This window comes from Equus quagga, unplaced genomic scaffold (assembly GCF_021613505.1).
Source record: "Equus quagga isolate Etosha38 unplaced genomic scaffold, UCLA_HA_Equagga_1.0 98600_RagTag, whole genome shotgun sequence".
Taxonomy (NCBI): Eukaryota; Metazoa; Chordata; class Mammalia; order Perissodactyla; family Equidae; genus Equus; species Equus quagga.
The window spans coordinates 5661-25226 of NW_025804351.1; the positions used below are offsets into that span (position 1 = coordinate 5661).

General features: G+C 42.7%; 1 protein-coding gene across 1 annotated transcript; it reads left to right on the forward strand.

Moving 5' to 3' along the window:
* Positions 1 to 14236: 14236 nt before the first annotated feature.
* LOC124234640 (TGF-beta receptor type-2-like) lies at positions 14237 to 19503 on the forward strand (the record flags this gene model as incomplete). Its single annotated transcript, XM_046651957.1, has 2 exons — positions 14237 to 14401; positions 19206 to 19503. Coding segments are annotated over exons 1-2 (453 nt in total), but the record flags the coding sequence as incomplete, so codon positions are not given.
* Positions 19504 to 19566: the final 63 nt, after the last annotated feature.

The window sequence follows — 19566 nt, forward strand, 5'->3', positions numbered from 1 at the left end:
TTTGCAAATGGCAAGGTTTCATCTTTTTTTATAGCTGGGTAGTATTCCATTGTCTATATATACCACATCTTCCTTATCCATTCATTGCTTGATTGGCACTTAGGTTGTTTCCAGTTCTTGGCTGTTGTGAATAATACTGCAGTGAACATCGCGGGTGCTTGTATCTTCACGCATTTGTGTTTTCATGTTCTTTGGATACCCAGCAGTGGAATAGCTGGATCACATAGTAGTTCTATTCTTAATTTTTTGAGGGATCTCCATACTGTTTTCCATAGTGGCTGCACCAGTTTGCATTCCCACCAGCAGTGTATGAGAGTTGCCTTTTCTCCACATCCTATCCAACACTTAATATTTCTTGTCTTGATAGTTATAGCCATTCTGACAGGGGCATGAGGTGATACCTCATTGTAGTTTTGATTTGCATTTCCCTAATAATTAGCGATGTTGAAAATCTTCTCACATGCCTGTTGGCCATCTGTGTGTCTTCTTTGGAAAAATGTCTGTTCAGATCTATTACCCATTTTTTTAATTGAGTTGTTTGCTCCTTTGTTGTTGAGTTGTATGAGTTATTTATATATTTTGGATATTAACCTCTTATCAGTTTTCGGTTTGCAAATATATTCTCTCAATTGTTAGGTTGTCTTTTTTTGTTGTTGATGGTTTCCATTCTTCCTAAGGCAATCTACAAATTCAGTGCAGTCTCTATCAAAGTTCCAACAACATTTTTCAGAGAAATAGAACAAAGAATACCAAAACTTATATGGAAGAACAAAAGACCCCAAATAGCCAAAGAATCCTGAGAAAAAAAGAAAAAAACTGGAGGTATCACGTTCCCTGATTTCAAAATATACTACAAAGCCATAGTAATCAAAACATCATGGTACTGGCACAAAAACAGAGACACAGATCAGTGGAACAGAATCGAGAGCCCAGAAATAAACCAACACATCTATGGACAGCTAATTTTCAATAAGGGAGTAAAGAACATCCAATGGAGAAAGGAAAGTATCTTCAATAAATGGTGCTGGGAAAACTGGACAGCTACATGCAAAAGAATGAAAGTAGACCATTATCTTATACCATGCACAAAAATCAACTCAAAATGGATTAAAGACTTGAATGTAAGACCTGACACCATGAAACTTCTAGAAGAAAATATAGGCAGTACACTCTTCACCGTCGGTCTTAGCTGCATCTTTTGGAATACCATGTCTCAGCAGGCAAGGGAAACAAAGAAAAAATAAACAAACAGGACTACATCAAACTAAAAAGCTTCTGCACAAAGGAAAACATCAACAAAACAAAAAGACAATATAACAATTGAGAGAAGACATTTGATAAATTCCTAATTGTTGCCCATGTGGTAGGAAACTGCAATGTAAAGAAATACATATCTTTTATCACAAGGTTTTTGACTACAATGATTTCTTTGCTATTTCAAAGAAGTTTTAGAGCACTGATTAGATCATCCTTGAAATTTAAAAAAAAAAAATTATTATTACAAAAATGCATGGAAAGAAGACTTGATGCCTTCAGATCACTTGTCTCTGTTTCTTTCCTGCCCACATTCTGGTCCCTGTTAATGAAGTGATGGTTTCTCTAGCACTGATCCTCATGCCCCAGAAACCATGTGGGACTGTCACTTGAAGGAAAGCCCACCTCTGCAACTCTCTAGATACTCATAATTATAGGGAATGACGGCTCAAATATAATTTAAAACTAAAAAAGAAGGTATTGCATTGTTTTAGAAGTTCTGATTGTATAATAGATGTTCAGAGAACGGAAGTATTCCTAAAATATCTTTGACTTAATCACAATGTGTTTTTTGTTTGTCTGTTTGTTTATAGTAAAGTAATTGGCCAAACTATTTGATTCACTTGGGAATGTCTTCCTTTCGTGAAGAGTTATGTGGGGACTCCTCGGAGGTTGCTTGACTTGTTGCTTTGCCGTGGGTGGGAGGACGTGTGGGACAGGCCCATGGACTTGTCCCACCAGGTCTCAAGGGCCCTGCGTGGAGCGCTTGTTGCCAGCGTCCCTGCTCATGGTGGCTGTCTGCCAGATGGCTGCCTCAGTGTCTGCCTCTGAAATGCCAACTGCAATTAAAAGCCTTCCTTCAGAGCACAAGTCTTTCAGTTCTGGGTCCATATGGTGATCAGAGCCTCTGGGTCTGTGGTCGTTTAAGAGGCCAGGCTCAGGAGAAAAGCAGATGGAAAGAACTGTAAATGAGACATGCCTGTAAAAAAGGTGAGGAATAGGTATTTGATTTTGCTATATCCAAAAGAAGAGGAGAAAAGGAAATAATGGCCAGTCAAAAACTGTCTTCTCCATAACCTTCCTGCGCTATAAATTGGCAGCATCGCCATCAGCTGGAAGCACAGTCCTGGTTCCTGTCTGTGGGGGTCAGTTCTAAGAGTACTTGGCTAGGCCATAGTGTCCAGTTCTTTAATCAAATACCTATTTAGGTGTTGCTGTGAAGGAACTTGGTCAATTTGATTAACAACTACAATCAGTTGACTTTAAAAAAAGGCAATTACCCTCGAGAATGTGAATGGGCCTCATCCCATCGGTTGGAAGGCCTTGGGAGCAAAAACTGAGGTTTCCTAGATAGGAAATTCTGCCTCAAAACCGTGACATCGATTCCTGCCTGAGTCTCCAGCCCGCCAGCCAGGTCTATAAATTTCAGGCTTGCCAGCTCCACAATTGCCTGAGCCAATAGGCCATCCCACACCTGTGGGTTAAACATATTCGCAAGGGGTCCGTGTGCTTATTAACACCTGAGAAGCACTGCTCTGAGGCACAGTGAGTTCTCTTCGCCGGTTGCCATGGATTATTCCTGAGATGCTGCACTGAGTTGTCTCAATTTTAGTGGTCCTGCTATGAAATACATAGCACTAAGCAAGACATCCACAGGTGTTTGTGAAATAAATGTGTTCTTAATGGCCCTCCAACAAATGCTACAAAACAACAGGAGATAGATGCATGAATTCAACGATACATGCATCCATTTCAGCAAAGCGTTTAGTAGTATTTGTGGAATCTTGAGATTTTGCCTAAGAGTTCAGCTAATAGGAGACACTCTTCCAAAGATATGGACTAAGGATTCATATGCAAAATTCCTAATATGTATCTGGAAGAAGTCTGAACCTTATTACGCGGCTCATCTCTGATCTTGCGAGACAACAGGACAGTTCCAGAAATAGACCCAGTGGAGCATTTACTTAATTCATATTCTCCAGAACTGGAACTTCTGTGTGTAGGCAATGAGTTGGGGAACACGTGCCCTGAAATGAGGAAGGTGGTCTGACCTAGACTGAAGGGTTTGCTGTTACTCATGTGTCTGTTTGAAGAGAAGTGAAATATGATGGGCCACGTGATACTATCATATGCTGAAGGCAGCTGCCCATGGTCACTTCCTTTACTGAAGGACCTTCTAGGTGAGAGATGTTCATATTGGAACCTCTTTGTGGGACATTAGGAATAGCTGTTTTGCCTGTCACCGGTAGAAAATGCCCTAAGGATGGTCAGCTGCTCACAGAGGGTCTCTAGGCATTAACATATACTGCCTTAATATGAGACCATCTTAACTGAAGATGCTTAGGAGAGTCATTTCACAGCCTGACTTGGAAGTAATTTTGATGCTGGTGAGGGTTTGCTGTAGGGTTAACGTGGAGGCTTTGGTTGTGTTGTTGCTGAGAGTAATGTCTTTGTTCCTGGCTAGTCACATGCCTGCGTTTACTTTTCCTTCCTTTGGCTTCACAACCATCACGTGTTAAAGAGAAGCTGTTGTTTGTCGTTTGCTGTGTGAGTTCATGACAGTGACTTCTTTTCCTGTGGATCGGGATGCACAGATGCAGTGGTTCATCCAGTGAAGACCATCACGTCCCCTTTCCCCACTAGCCCTCCACCCCCTCCGATTGGCAGGTACTGCTTAGCTTGTTATGAGTGACCCTTGAGGACTCTGGGGTTGGCCTAGGATTCTTTGACTGGGGCTTCTGGGCCTTTACGGAATCTTGAACCAACTGTCTGAAATGGTGAGCATCAGTTTGTATGTACTTCTCTCTGCTCCCACACCCCAGAGACAGTCCATAATCTTTTATCAGCGTTAGGTGACCCGCTCCCCCAAAGACTAAGAGTAGCTTTGCCTCTTCACTTACTGTCCCACCAATACGCACGTTCAGAAAGGAGAATACAGGCTTATGGTGAAGGCTGCACAGGTATTTGCTTTCTCGAATAGTTAAGGTGGTAAGCGTCCTGAGGTGGAGTAATAGGGAATGGCTGGCTGGGAGCACTGTGATGAGCGTGCCCTGTGTAAAGGCTTTCAGATCTTTCAGACTAAGAAGCTGACCAGGCTCACATGTCTGCTCACCTCAGAAGTGGTAGCTTTTTCCGTAACAGGAAGAAAAATGAGGCCTCTGGCTGGCTACGTCGCAGATGATCATTGACAACTTAGACGCCTTAACTAGCACACAGTAGGTCCCTAATACATGGAAGTTCCCAGTGCACACCCTCCCCTCCCCCCATATGCCTGTGCCTCCAAGGATGGAGTAAAGATGGCTGTTTGCGTTTTCCCCAAAATTCACTGGAGGGGTTTTCTCCCCTGGTCTCAGGGTAAGGCAGCATGGATTGTCCAGCTGCATGTCTCCAGGGACCCCCGTTTGTATACACTGCAGTCTCAGTGGCCCTTCTTTCTCCTTTCTCTTCTTCTTTTCTTCCTTTTTCTTGATGCTCTTTTTGTGTTTTCTCACTGTTGCTTGTGTTCCGCAGGCATCGGAATAGAGCCACTTCTGCTTGTCAACACGTCTGTGGCTGCCACCGCTGCTTCCAGCACAGTCTCATCTGTTTTCGTTTCTCTCCCAGCACTCCTGCCTCCTGTCACTTTTCTCACGCTTCTTAGCTTTTGTTAGAAAAGCCTTGGCCGGCCCCGGAAAGGATGCCTTTGCATCCCAGGTGTACAAGTGCCGCCCAGCTGTAGATGCTTGTTATTCACAAGGAAACTTGTTCCAGCTGTCTTGAGGGCTTCCCTTCACCATCACATAAGTTGGATACAAATGTGTTTCTGTGGGATAAGGGGTGTTTTTTTGCTGCTTTGTTTTGTGTTGGTCACGTTGTTGTCAACTAATTCTAGGTCTGAGTTCTCTGCCTTAATTGCGCGTTAGAATCATGTGGGCACCTTCTAGAAATCCTGATTCCCAGGTGACCCTCCAGAATAATTAAATCAGCATATCTGGGGGTGGGACCATTTCATTGTTTTTAAGACTTGGTAGGTGATGGATTCCAACACATCTCCAACGTTGCTCACCACTAATCTAGGCTAAAATACTAACTTTTTGGAAAGCTTAATTCCAAGTCACACAGGCTCAATTTTATATTTAAAAACAACCAAGCTTCCTCACCAGCAAATAGATGTTTGTCTGAAACATACTGTTGAAGCAAAAAAAATCAAATAAACAAACATGACCTAGCTTTCCTAGCTTTTATGTCTTGTAGGGAAACCTAAAGGGTTAAATTAGTTGTTTCACAATGATCCAAATCTCACCACTGCAGAAAAAATACATATTCATTGTTGCGTTAGTCCCAAATGTAACACAAGGTTCAGAGAGCATTTGGCCTGTATTTTTAGCTAAGCATAGAGCTCTTGCTCTGGGAGGCTTTGAGAATTTCAAAATAGTTTGTTACCTAAAAATACTCTTCCTGAAATGAACTCGAGGCCTGAGAGGGATGAATGGGTTTATTTTTTCCTTCTATATTTAATGTTACCACAAGAAAGCAAATCTTAAATTGATACATGTTTATATTTTTAGAGACCCAGCAAACAGGTGTTAGGCTCAAGCCACCGAGATGTGTGTGAGGCAAAGCATCGATGACTGGAAGCTAAAATTCAAGGACCAGCATTGACCTTGAGAGGCACTGAAACTGTGCCTCTGGCTTTAGGCGGGAGCACACCTAACCTGGGGAGCTGGGGGGGTGGCTGTCCCAGCCTCACCTCCAACCTCCTAAAGGCCAACGACTAGTCTAGTGCCACATGCGGTCTCTGTGCTTCATCTTTTTACTCCAGGATATAAGTATCTTTAGGTTCATGTTTGTTGACCAAATGCCTAATGGCCTGGTCTTACTTCAACTCACTCTCCAAACTTACGCCCTTAATGACCACCATTGCCAATGGAAATGTTTCTCATTGAGGAACAAGGTGGGCAGGGGGTCTGTGCTGTGTTTATTCCCTCTCTGCCCCAGCATACGTGCCGCTGCAACAGTCTGGGTTGAATACGTTATTGGTGACTGTGAATGAATGTTGCCTTGTAATCACACTCTGTGACGTGAGTGAAGAAAGTCTGTATCCTTGCCCTCTGGTATAAAGGGCCAAATGTTCATTCCTTTATGGCTGCCTCTATTCCCTTGTTCATAGGTATTTTGGCATATCTTCTATGTGACAGGCCCTCTACTTGGCACTGGAGACACAGTGTGTGAAGAAGGCAGATAGGGTCTCATGGAGCTGGCATTTTGGTGGCTAGATTCTAAGCAAGGAAGTGATGGAGTTACTTTGAGCAGAATATCCAAGTCCTATGGTAGCTACTTGTGGGCTGCATTAGGATGAAGAGGTGACATTTACCCAGAGACCATAAAGGTGACTAGAAGCCAGACAAAGAGAGTAGCAAGGCCAAGGTCAGAGGAAGGAAGGAACTTGGCTTCTTCCAGGAAAAGCCTGTATGTCCTAAAAAATAATGAGGAAGCAGTAAGAGGGCTCGCGAGGAAGGAGTGAGCGGTGGCGGCTGAGGCAAGGGCTGACATCACTGAGGCAGCAGGCAGCAGACCCTTGAGGTGGAACTCAGGTTTTTGTCACCTGCAGGACTCCAATGCCTCACCAGTGTTTGGGATTGTGTCTAGGAGGCACTCGGTCAGCATTGGTTAACCAACTGACTTCCCTCAAGGCAGCAGAGAAGTCAGAGCCATCCCTTGCAAAGAAGGTCCTAGAGCTCTTTGGGGTGTAGGTCAGGAAAGTGATGGCACCGTCCTTCCCCGACAGTGACTCCTCTGAGCTGGCCAACTCCCTTTTGCACTTCACAGCTCTGCTGCCTTTTGACCTCTCTCTGCCCATCTGGGTGGTGACTCTTGTCTGGCTCCCACATCCTCCATGCTTCTCTCTATTTTGGGTTACCCTCTCCTAGTCTGTTTCCTTGTCCGTCCACCCAGCTGAACTATAATTTCCTTAAGGGTACTTTTCACTGTGCTCCCAGCACCTAGTACTATGCAATGTGTTTCCTTTTTTTTTCCTATTTTTTTTATTGATGTCATAGTAGTTTATAACATTGTGAAATTTCAATTGTACATTATTATTTGTCAGTCATAATATATATGTGCCCCTTAACCCATTATGTCCGCTCCCAGCCCCCTTCCCCTCTGGTAACTACTAATCTGTTCTCTTTGTCCATGTATTTGTTTATCTTCCACATATGAGTGAAATCATACTGTTTGTCTCTTTTTGTCTGGCTTATCTCACTTAACAAAATACCCTCAAGGTCCATCCATGCTGTTGCAAATGGATGATTTTGTCTTTTTTTGTTGCTGAGTTGTATTCCATTGTATATATATGCCACATCTTCTTTATCCATTCATTAGTCGGTGGGCACTTGCGTTGCTTCCACATCTTGCCTGTGGAGAATAATGATGCAATGAACATAGGGGTGGCATGAGTGTCTTTGAATTGTTTATCTCAAGTTCTTTGGATAACACCCCAGGAGTGCAATAGCTGGATTGTATGGTATTTATATTTTTAATTTGTTGTGATGCATCTCCATCCTGTTTTCCATAGTGGCTGTACCAGTTTGCATTCCCACCAGCAGTGTATGACGGTTCCCTTTTCTCCATATTCTCTCCAACCTTTGTTTTTGTCTTGGTAGTTATAGTCACTCTAATGGGTGTAAAGTGATAGCTCATTGTAGTTTTGATTTGCATTTCCCTGATGATTAATGATGTTGAACATCTTTTCGTGTGCCTGCTGGCCATCTGGATATTTTCTTTGGAAAAATGTCTGTTCATATCCTCTGCCCATTTTTTGGTCAAGTTGTTGTTTTTCATTGTTCAGTTGTGTGAGTTCCTTATATATTGTGGAGATTAACCCCTTGTCAGATTTATGATTTACAGATATTTTCTCCCAGTTGGTGGGTTGTCTTTTCATTTTGTTCACAGTTCTGTTTGACTTGCAGAAGCTCTTTAGTCTGATGAAGACCCATTTGTTTATTTTTTCTTTTGTTTCCCTTGCCTGAATAGACATGGTATTTGAAAAGATCCTTCTAAGACTGATGTCAAAGAGTGTTCTGCCTATATTTTCTTCTAGGAGTTTTATGGTTGCACCTCTTATCTTCAAGTCTTTAGTTCATTTTGACTTAATTTTTGTGTATTGTGAAAGATTATGGTCTACCTTCATTCTTTTGCATGTGGCTGTCCAGTTTTTCCAACACCATTTATTGAAGTGACTTTCCTTTCTCCATTGTATGTTCTTAGCTTTTTTCTCGAAGATTAGCTGTCCATAGATGTGTGGTTTTATTTCTGGGCTTTCAGTTCTGTTCCATTGATCTGTGTCTCTGTTTTTGTGCCAGTACCATGCTGTTTTAATTACAATGGCTTTGTAGTATTTTGAAGTCAGGCATTGTGGATGCCTCCAATTTTGTTCTTTTTTCTCAGGATTGCTTTAGCTATTCAGGGTCTTTTGGACCCCTATGAATTTTAGGAATTTTTGTTCTATTTCTGTGAAGAATGTCGTTGGGATTCTGATTGGGATTACATTGAATCTGTAGATTGCTTTAGGTAACATGGACATTTTGACTATGTTTCTTCTTCCAATCCATGTGCATGGAATATCTTTCCATTTCTTTATGTCATCAGCGGTTTCTTTCAACAATGTCTTATAGTTTTCATTGTATAGGTCTTTCACCTCATTAGTTAAATTTATTGCTAGATATTTTATTCTTTTTGTTGTGATTGTAAATGGAATTGTATTCTTGAGTTCTCTTTCTGTTAGCTCATTATTAGAATGTAGAAATGCAACTGATTTTTGTAAGTTGATTTTGTACCCTGCAACTTTGCTGTTGTTGATTATTTCTAATAGTTTTCTAATGGATTCTTTAGGGTTTTCTATACATTAAATCATATCGTCTGCAAACAGCAAAAGTTTTACTTCCTCCCTGCCAATTTGGATACCCTTTATGTCTTTTTCTTGCCTAATTGCTCTGACCAAAACCTCTAGTACTGTGTTGAATAAGAGCGGTAAGAGTGGGTACCCTTGTCTTATTCTTGTTCTGAAAGGGATGGCATTCAGTTTTTCCCCATTGAGTGAGATGTTGGCTGTAGGTTTGTCATAACTGGCCTTTATTATGTTGAGGTACTTTCCTTCTATACCCATTTTATTGAGTTTTTCTTGTCATAAATGGCTGTAGGATCTTGTCAGATGCTTTCTCAGTGACTATTGAGATGATCATGTGGTTTTTATTCCTCATTTTGTTAATGTGGTGTATCACATTGATTGATTTGTGAATGTTGAATCATCCCTGTTTCCCTGGTGTAAATCCCACTTGATTATGGTGTATGATCCTTTTGATGTATTGCTGTATTCAGTTTGCCAATATTTTGTTGAAGATTTTTGCATCTATGTTCATCAGCGATATTTGCCTGCACTTTTCTCTTTGTGGTGTCCTTCTCTGGCTTTGGGATCAGGATGATATTGGCCTTGTAAAAACCGTGTTAGGAAGTGCTCCATCTTCTTCAATTTTTTGGAATAGTTTGAGGAGGATAGGTACTAAATCTTCTTTGAATGTTTGGTAGAATTCTCCAGAGAAGCCAACTGACCCTGGACTTTTATTTTTGGGGAGGTTGTTGATTACTGTTTCAATCTCTTGACTTGTGATTGGTCTATTCAGATTCTCTATTTCTTATTGGTTTAGTTTTGGTAGGTTGTACAAGTCTAAGAATTTATCCATTTCTTCTACATTGTCCAATTTATTGGCGTATAGTTTTTCATAGTATTCTCTTATAATCCTTTGTATTTCTGTAGTATCTGTTGTAATTTCTCCTCTTTCATTTCTAATTTTATTTATTTAAGCTTTCTCCCTTTTTTCTTAGTGAGTCTGGCTAAGGGTTTGTCAATTTTGTTTATCTTCTCAAAGAATCAGCTCTTAGTTTCATTGATACTTTCTACTGTTTTTTCTGGTTTTGATTTATTTCTGTTCTAATTTTTATTATTTTCCTCTTTTGCTGAGTTTGGGCTTTGTCTGTTCTTCTTTTTCTAGTTCTGTTAGGTGTAGTTTAAGATTGCTTATTTGAGATTTTTCTTATTTGTTTAGGTGGGCCTATATTGCTATGAATTTCCCTCTTAGGACCACTTTTGCTGAAATCCATATGAATTGGTATGGTGTATTTTCATTTTCATTTGTCTCCAGATATTCTTTGATTTCTCCTACAATTTCCTCAAGGATCCATTGGTTGTTCAGTAGCATGTTGTTTAGTCTCCACATGTTTGTCACTTCCCCAGCTTTTTTCTTGTAGTTGATTTCTAGTTTCCTCACATTCTGATTGGAAAAGATGCTTGATGTGATTTCAATCTTCTTAAATTTATTGAGGCTTCCCTTGCTTCCCAGTATATGATCTATCTTTGAGAATGTTCCATGTGCACTTGAGAAGAATGTATGTTCTGCTAATTTTTGATGAAGTGTTCTATATATACATCTATTAAGTCCATCTGGTCTAGTTTTTCACTTAGTTCCACTGTTTTCTTGTTGACTTTCTGCCTGGTTGATCTATCCATTGATGACAGTGGGGTATTAAGGTCCCCTACTATTATTGTGTGCTGTTAATGTCTCCTTTTAGGTCAATTAATAGTTGCTTTATGTCCTTTGTAGTTCTATGTTAGGTGCATATTTATTTATAAGTGTCATGTCCTCTTCATGGTGTGTCCCTTTTATCATTATATACTGCCCTGCTTTATCTTTCATTGTCTTTTTTATCTTGAAGTCTGCTTTGTCTGATGTAAGTATGGCAACATCTGCTTTCATTTGTTTGCCATTAGCTTGGCATATCATCTTCCATCCCTTCACTCTAAGCCTGTGTTTGTCTTTAGAGCTGAGATGTGTTTCTTGGAGGCAGCAAATTGTTGGGTCTTTTTAAAAATCCATCCAGCCACTCTGTGTCTCTTGATTGCGGAATTCAATACATTTACATTTAGAGTGATTGTTGATATATGAGGGGTTCCAGCTGTCATGTTATCACCTTTTTTTCCTGTTGTTTTGCATTTGCCTTGTTTCTCATCTCATGTATCTCAGACCGCCAGGTCCGTTTTGTGGCTCTCTGTGATGGTTTTCTCATTATTTATCATTTGTGTCTCTGTTCTGGTTTTTTCTTTGGTGGTTACTGTGAGGTTTGTACAAAAGATCTCATAGATGAGATAGTGCATTCTCTGATAGCCTCTTATTCCCTTAGTCTAAGCAAGTTTCATCCCTTCCTCTTCCCCTTCTAAGTTGTTGTCACAACTTAATCTATTATATGTTGTGAATTTGTCGTTAAAATGCAGAGATTATATTTGTTTGTGATGTTTTCATTCTCTTTATTTTTTTTCCTTTTCTTTTTTTTTAGGAAATTAGTCTTGAGCTAACATCTGCTGCCAATCCTCCTCTTTTTGCTGAGGAAGACTGGCCCTGAGCTAACATCCATGCCCATCTTCCTCTACTTTATATGTGGGATGCCTGCCACAGCATGGCTTGCCAAGTGGTGCTGTGTCTGCATCCAGGATCCGAAACCGGCAAACCCCAGGCTGCCGAAGCAGAACATGGGCACTTAGCCACTGCACCATCGGGCTGGCCCCCTTCTTCTCTTTATCTTTAGAGTTATAATTAAGTGTTTCCTAATCTGTTCTGATAGAGAGCTGCAGTTTTCCACTTTTATCCACCTATTTATCTCCTTGTTCAAGGCTTTGTAACTCTTTTTTAAAATTTTTTCAGATATGAGGGCCTTCCTGATGAAATCTTGTAGGGGAGGTCTAGTGGTGATGAACACCCTCAACTTTTGTTTATCTGGGAAAGTTTTTATTTTTCCATCATAGCTAAAGGATGTTTTCACTGGATATAGTATTCTTGGCTGAAAGTTTTTATCTTTCAGACTTTTGAATATATCATTTCACTCTTGCCTAGCCTGTAAGGTTTCTGCTGAGAAATCTGCTGAAAGCCTGATAGGGGTTCCTTTGTAGATTATTTTCTTCTACCTTGCTGCCCTTAATATATTTTCTTCATCATCGACTTTTGCCAGCTTTACTAATATATGCCTTGGAGAAGGTCTTTTTACATTATGTAATTAGGACTTCTATTGGCTTCATTTACATGTAATTTCAGCCCCTTCTCCACGTTTGGGAAGTTCTCAGCTACTGTTATTTGAACAATCTCTCTTCTCCTTTCTCCCTCTTTTCTCCCTTTGGAATATGTATAATCCTTATGTTGCATTTCCTAATTGAGTCGGATATTTCTTGGAGAATTTCTTCATTTCTTTTTAGTCTTAGTTCTCTCTCCTCCTCCATATGAAGCATTTCTCTATTCCTATCCTTTATGTTGCTAATTCTGTGCTCCATGATATCAGCTCTGTTATTTAAGGACTCCAGATTTTTCTTTATCTCATCCATTGTTTTTCATTTCCAACATTTGTGATTGTTTTTTCTTTCTAGTTTTGATCTCTTTTGTGAAGAATTCCCTCTGTTCATTAATTTCATTCCTGATTTCATTGAACTGTCTTTCTGAATTCTCTTGTAACTCATTGAGTTTTTTTATGATGGCTATTTTGAATTCTCTGTCATTTACATGGTAGATTTCTATGCCTTCAGGATTGATTTCTGGGTGTTTGTCTTTTTCCTCTTGGTCTGGAGTATTAATAAGTTCTTCATACCACTTTATGGAGTGGATTTGTGCCATCATGTAGTGATAATATCTGGTCGCAGGTTCCACCTGCCCCCATGGGGTGGTGGGACAGCAGATGTGTAATCTGAGCCCCCCATGATCCCTGCTAGCTCATGATCCCTGTCCGAGCCTTGGCCACTCCTTGGGATGGCAGTTGCCCTGTGGGGTTTCCCACTGAATGGGAAAGAAATCATGCAGGGGCTCAGGGCTGCCACCTGCTCCCACAGTCCCACAAAGGCATGCTCCCCTCTTCAGGGCTGCGGCAGTACTATGGGCATTTGTGGCAGCTGGGAGCTTGTTCGCCTGGACTTGTAGCTCTGCCACCGTCTGCTCCTAGGTCACACCAGCTCTTGTGCTTGCTGGGTCGGGCCTCTCTACTGTGTCTGAGCCAGAGCCACTCCCTGGGACCATGATGGGACTGTGGGCTCTCCCCCTAGATGAGAGAGCAATCACGTAGAGGTTCATGGCTGCTGCTGCCTGCTCCCGTAGTCCTGCCAAGTCACTCTGCTCCCTTCAGGGCTGCAGCATTTGAGGCAGCCAGGAGCTCATTACCCCAGGCTCGCAGCTCTACTGCCATTTGCTCCTAGGTTGCACCAGCCTCCCTGTGGACCACGCAGCCCTGTGGACTCTCCCACTGGAGAGGAAATGATCACACACGGGCTCAGAGCTTCCATCATCTGTTTCTGCAGTTGCACCAAGGCCCACTCCCAGCCTTGGGCACTCAGCAGTGCTGTGAGCACTCCAGCCGGGGGAACAGTCACACACGTGTACTTGACTGCCTGGGGCCCAGAGAGTGCTCACCTAGCTCCACCACCTCCCCCAGAGGTAGTCCATACACCTTCAGATGTTTAGCTGCTTGGGTCTCTCAGGCATCCTGATGTGCTGTGTGGGTATCCTCAGCTGATCAGTGAATGTCCGTTTAGTTGTAGTGCAAAGGGGGAGAGACAAAGGGAACAGCTCACTCTGCTGTGTTGCTGACGTCACTCTCCCCCAGTCTGTGTTTCTTAATTGATCAGATTTTATTAGAAACAGTGCCTTATGGTAATCTCTGACAAAGGCAAGAAGTTACTCAAACCCCCTTCTCCATCCCTGCCCTCAACCACTACCTCCCTGCAATGGCTTTTTCGCAAATTGCGTATGTGAGGGAAATTCTAATCTGATGTGAAGGCATTATGTTGCCTTTCTGCCTATTGATTCCTAGAACATCAACTGCATTTTAAATTGCATAACATCATTGGAATTCATTGGTAGGCTGCCTAGCAGTTATCTAATCATTTAATTTATCTTTCTCTCCCCTCCCGGCTAGTTAATAACGACATCATGATCACTGACAACAATGGTGCAGTCAAGCTTCCACAACTGTGTAAATTTTGTGACGTGACATCTTCCACCTGTGACAATCAGAAATCCTGCATGAGCAACTGCAGCATCACATCCATCTGTGAGGATCCACACGAAGTCTGTGTGGCTGTCTGGTAAGGCTGCCTTTTAACCATCATTCTTTTCCCCTTTGATAAGTAATGTATGCTTGTGGAGCAGAGAGTTGGTGCGTCTCCATGCCTTAAGTGTGCACGTCCATCCTATTTCCTCTCCTTTAGCCTCCTTCTCTTTTAATTATTCAGTGTAGTTTCCAGAGATATTTTCAACTACATACATACATGTATCTATGTGTGTGGGTGCGTGTTTTGTGTGTGTGTGACAGCATGTGAGATGACCTTTAATATTTGCAGTAAATCTGGAAGCCCTTCCTTGTATCAATGGGAAGGATTTCCATTTACTAGTCATTTAGTTAATACCCCTTCAGTAACTCCTAGTGACACCAGGACCTTTTTCCTTCTGGGACAACCTCAGTCTTGTTATGTGGAAGGAGAGGAGATGAAAGGTGGGCTTTTGGAAGAAAAAACTTGTCAAAAAGGGGGAAGCTTTTTGCAGAACCAGAAAACAACCCATTCCTTAGTGAAGCCCTGGCCACGTCACTCACACTACCAGTGGGCTACACACTACATCTTTCTCTTCAGAATTGCACAGTTCTCTTAAGTAGATTCCTCCTCCCACTCTCTCTCTCTCTCTCTCTCTCTCTCCCTCCCTATCTCTCTCTCTCTCCCTCTCTCCCCCCCTCCCTCCCTCCCCGCCCCATTCCCCCCACCTCAGTACACACGCGCGCACACACAGACATACACACACAAACAGTGCTCACGAGTCATTTGATTAATTCCTGGTCATGTATTCAGAGTATGTGTAAGAGATGAAAGCAAAACAGAGATCATTAAAAGGTCCCCAGTTTATTAAAATGTATAAATTCATTAATGAAATATAGCACTTTGCAGACTTATTCTGATCTTTGGAATTTATTGGCATTTTTTTTTTAAGGGTCCTAGGTGTCTCCTGGCCAGTTGGCAACCAAGAATATAAATCCAGTATCTTCCCACTCTCTGGGAATGAGTCATCTGAGACTTTCTCCAGACTACATATAGTTACCCTTGATGATAGATCTGAAAAACTTGCACATTTCCATACATACCAGGAGATGAATTTAGTTCTTAAGAACTAAAGGAGTGTTAACAGCAAAGACCTGTCATGACAGCTTGCTGTACCTGCCAACTTCATTAATGTCCAGTTCTGAGCAAGGCTTTTGAAAAAGGCATTTTGAGAAAGATCGTGTTCAGAGGAAAGGGACCAGTATGACTACAGATTTAGAAAGCATGGGATCTGAGGAATGGCTGAGGAAATTAGACATGGTTAGTCCAGTAAAGAGAGGACGTGGGCTCTCTTGAGAGATGTTTGATGATCTGTTTCATGGAAAATAGAATAAACTAGTTCTGTGTAATGGAAGGGCAGAAGGAGGAGGGTCCATAAAATTTACCAGGGGGTAGACTTGTGCTCAGTATAGGTTTAAACATTTTCATAATCGTGGTTTCGTAAGAGCAGAACAGCCTTCCGTCTCTAAAAGAGTCAAATAAAGTGCAGGAGAGGCTGGATGAGCATCTGTCCAGTCTAGTGCAGGAAAGATTGAGACACCAGACTGGATGAGCCCAGGCTTCCTTCTTTAGTTCTCTCTCTGCTGGCCATCTTTACTTAAACCTCCACTGGGAGCTATCTCACTGTGTGAGAGCTTGCCAAAAACAGGCTCTTCCAATTAAGATATTTTCCCTGCCCTGTAGTACAAGTCCAGATGACTGACTGTGATCAAGTCTCTGTGCAGCAGAGGCTGTGTAGTCTCAGAAAATGGGAGCCTGTGGGGGAGAGGAAGGCTCCCCGTTTCCTCTGTGTCCCAGCCATAAAGAGTAAACACAGTGAATGTTCTTTTGACCTGTCTTGGCGAAGACGGGTACTCCTGTGGAGCGAGAGTGTGGGTAAGCAGAAAGGGCCGTGCGGTGGGTGCTGTGGTACATCCCCCTGATGCCTTCAGCACTGAAGTACTTGACCCCTCAGCTGCTGGCAGCACCGGCTGCTGAGGGATCACGCCCGAGTCCCTCCAGGGAATTCCCTTCCACTGATCAGAGCTGCTTTATTCCAGTTTGGCCTCTCCTCACGTTTGGCCCCTGTTGATGGGCGGCCAGCATCCTATGACTGATTGATGCAGAGATCCAAATGCGTCCCTCAATTTGGGACAGCTCTAATGAGCCATCCCTGCTCCTGAGGGATCCACTGAGTCCTTTGTTGCAACCTGCATTGTGGTTCAACTCCCCCCTCTGTGCAGCACTGCTTCCTTCAGTGCCTTACAGGTCCATCTCCAAAACCTCCTGCACAGACATTCACAGCCTTGAAGTCTGTTGCCAGGGAACCCAAGCTAAGACAGGAGGCTGTTTTAGAAACAGCCAGATGTGGAACTGAAGGTGTCTACTTTGGTAGTGCGTTCCCATGCCTTTCTCAGTTTTAGTGTCCTGTCCATTCATTCATTGATTCAGTCATTCATTTACAGAATGTCGGTTGTGCACCCATACCATGTAAAATGCTTAAGTTCTTTCCATTATAGAAATATTTTGGAACCAAAATTAATTTCATTACTCTGGTTCTTTCTTTAGTGGTTATTGACCACCTCTTCAATGGCTCAGAGCAAATGTTTCAGGACAAAGAAGTAGTCTGTTTTTATTTCATCGTATTTTTCCTTCCTTTGCTCAGCTGTGTTCAAAGATGTTTTGCAAAGTTAGCTCCACCTGTCATGGAGGGCACTGTGACAGGAGGGAGTGGAGAAAGCACTTAAGGACTTTACCGAGACTCAAGTATTCTGCCGGAGTTTCCTCTCTGCGACATTGGTTCTCTGAGCAGCTTTGAGGTGGGAGGCAGGAGGTTGTGGAAGAGCTGCCCAATGACTGTAAAGCACCTTTCCTGCATGGCTCACAGTTCCTTCCTTTTCCCATTCCTTGGTCTCTAGAAGCTTCACAAGGAAGCAGCATCATGCTTTTCCCTGGGAGTAGAGAGGAGTCAGCATGCCTTGTGTTTGTTACCAAAACCACAAAACAACCCTGGATGCACATGCATGCACACACACGCACACAACTGTGGGGGCAGGGAGGGAGGTGCTCTTGTTTCATGGCCGCCATTTTTGCCAAGACTTCCCAGGAGATTTGGGGTCAAGGATGGCTAGATTTTTAAATATACATAATTTGTTGTGTGATCATGCCAAGGTATGTTTCGCTTAGTTCCCTGCCAGCCAGCCTACAGTGAGGATTCTTATTGTCGCTGTTTAACAGTAGGACCTGCTTAGCAAGGGCTTGCTCCTCTTGTGCCTGTTGGATGGTTAGTTCCAGAACCGTTGAGCTCTTTCACCAAGGGGCACGTGCTCCTCTGTTGGAGTCAACTCCGAGCTGCATGGATGACATAACACTGACTCCATTTCTGGCTGGACCATTCCATCCTCACCTTCTCTCCTGGTCTTCCTGTCCCCTTGTTGACATCTTGTCCTTTAGTCTCCTTGAGTTAAGCACTAAGTGGTGGGACTGGTCAAAGTTGCTCTTTCCCTGTGGGTATGGCCCCTACTCTTTTCCAGGTGAAAGCTGTACCTTAGCTGCTTCTTTCTTCCAGCTTGCCTCCCATTTTACTGGCTGTGAGCAGTGAGTGTCTGGGGGTGGGGTGGGCAGTTGGTGAATGTGCCCAAGCATGTGCCCACACGTGCACTCATATGCATGCGCTCAGAATCCTTGCCAGGGAGGGTTACACTCGCAAAACTGACTGGACCTCTTGTGTATTTAACACCTGGTTAGCCCTTCCCTAGACGCCCCCTCCAGATATAGAATATACCATTCAAGACCGTAGGTGTTTTTATCTGAAAAGGGGAGAAATGGAAGGAAGGAGGTTAGATCAACCTTAGTCTTGGACAGAATCATCCAAGGTGGCAAGTTGATGAGGGGAGTAGATTGAATCAGGCACAGAAAAACACAGTTTTCCAAGGATGCCAGAGTTTTATTTTGGCTTTTGTAGTTATAATAGTGGGCATTCATCATGTGATTTTTAAATGTAATGTACATGTAGAGCCGACTGAATATTTCCTAGGCCCAGTAAAATGCCACATGAAAGATTCTCTGAGCCCTTAGCTGAGTTAGGCTCCGAAGATGTGATGTGATGGGATATTAAGTGTAGAAGTAATTAGTCTATGACAGCATAAACTATTTCTCTGAACTGTAAATGGAGAACACCATGCAGTTCTTTTCCATGTGTTCTGATGTTTTTCCCGTCTGTTCCTTTCTGTAATTCGGGAAAGTGCCATTCTTTCTCTAGGAAGTTTCTTGTGTTTTCTCAGCACGGCCAGCTGCTGACATGGAATATGCCCTCACACCCACTGCGCTGGGGCCCAGCAAACCAAAAAAGAGGAACTGCAGCTATTTTCCCAGGCGAGCTCTTTGAGAACAATTTAGCTAGACATGACCCTGATTCTGTCAAATCAACCGGCGATGCAATGTGAGCCTTTCAGTGCGTTGAGGACGGAAGGATTAAAGTCATCCTGACGACCAGGCCTGTTCTGTTTTCCCATGACCTCCTTTTTCGTGATTTAATTAAGACTTATGTGTAAAGTTCTTCAACAGGTTAGCCCCCAAGGAAAGCCCTCATGTTTCTAAACCTAAGTGGGTTCTGCAAATAAGCAAAGGAAAAACTGAAATGAGTAGAAAAAGCCCAGGAGACTCTAGGCCAACGTGTTTTCATGTGGGAGAACAGGAACCAGCTGCTGTTGTTAGAAACAACTTTGTGAAGGAAAGAGAGTCGAGATTGCTTTTCTGTCCAGAGACCATACTCATCCATTCTCTTTTCCCCTCCCCTCCTGCCATGAACGCTTCACCCCAGGAGAAAGAATGATAAGAACATAACACTAGAGACGGTTTGCCATGACCCCAAGCTCACCTACCATGGATTTGTTCTTGAAGATGCTGCTTCTCCAAAGTGTATTATGAAGGAAAAAAAAGTGTCTGGCGAGACTTTCTTTATGTGTTCCTGTAGCTCTGATGAGTGCAACGACCACATCATCTTCTCAGAAGGTGAGTTTTCTTCTCTCGAGGGTCTGGAGCCCGACTTCCTCTGTGTTGATTTCCTGTGCCCCTGGTCTGCTGTCTCCCAGTCCATCCTCCTGTGGCTGAGGCTGAGAGTGAGCCGTGCTCTGTGGATTAGGAACCCATTCTCCTGGAGGAAGAAGGTGCTTAAGGAGTAA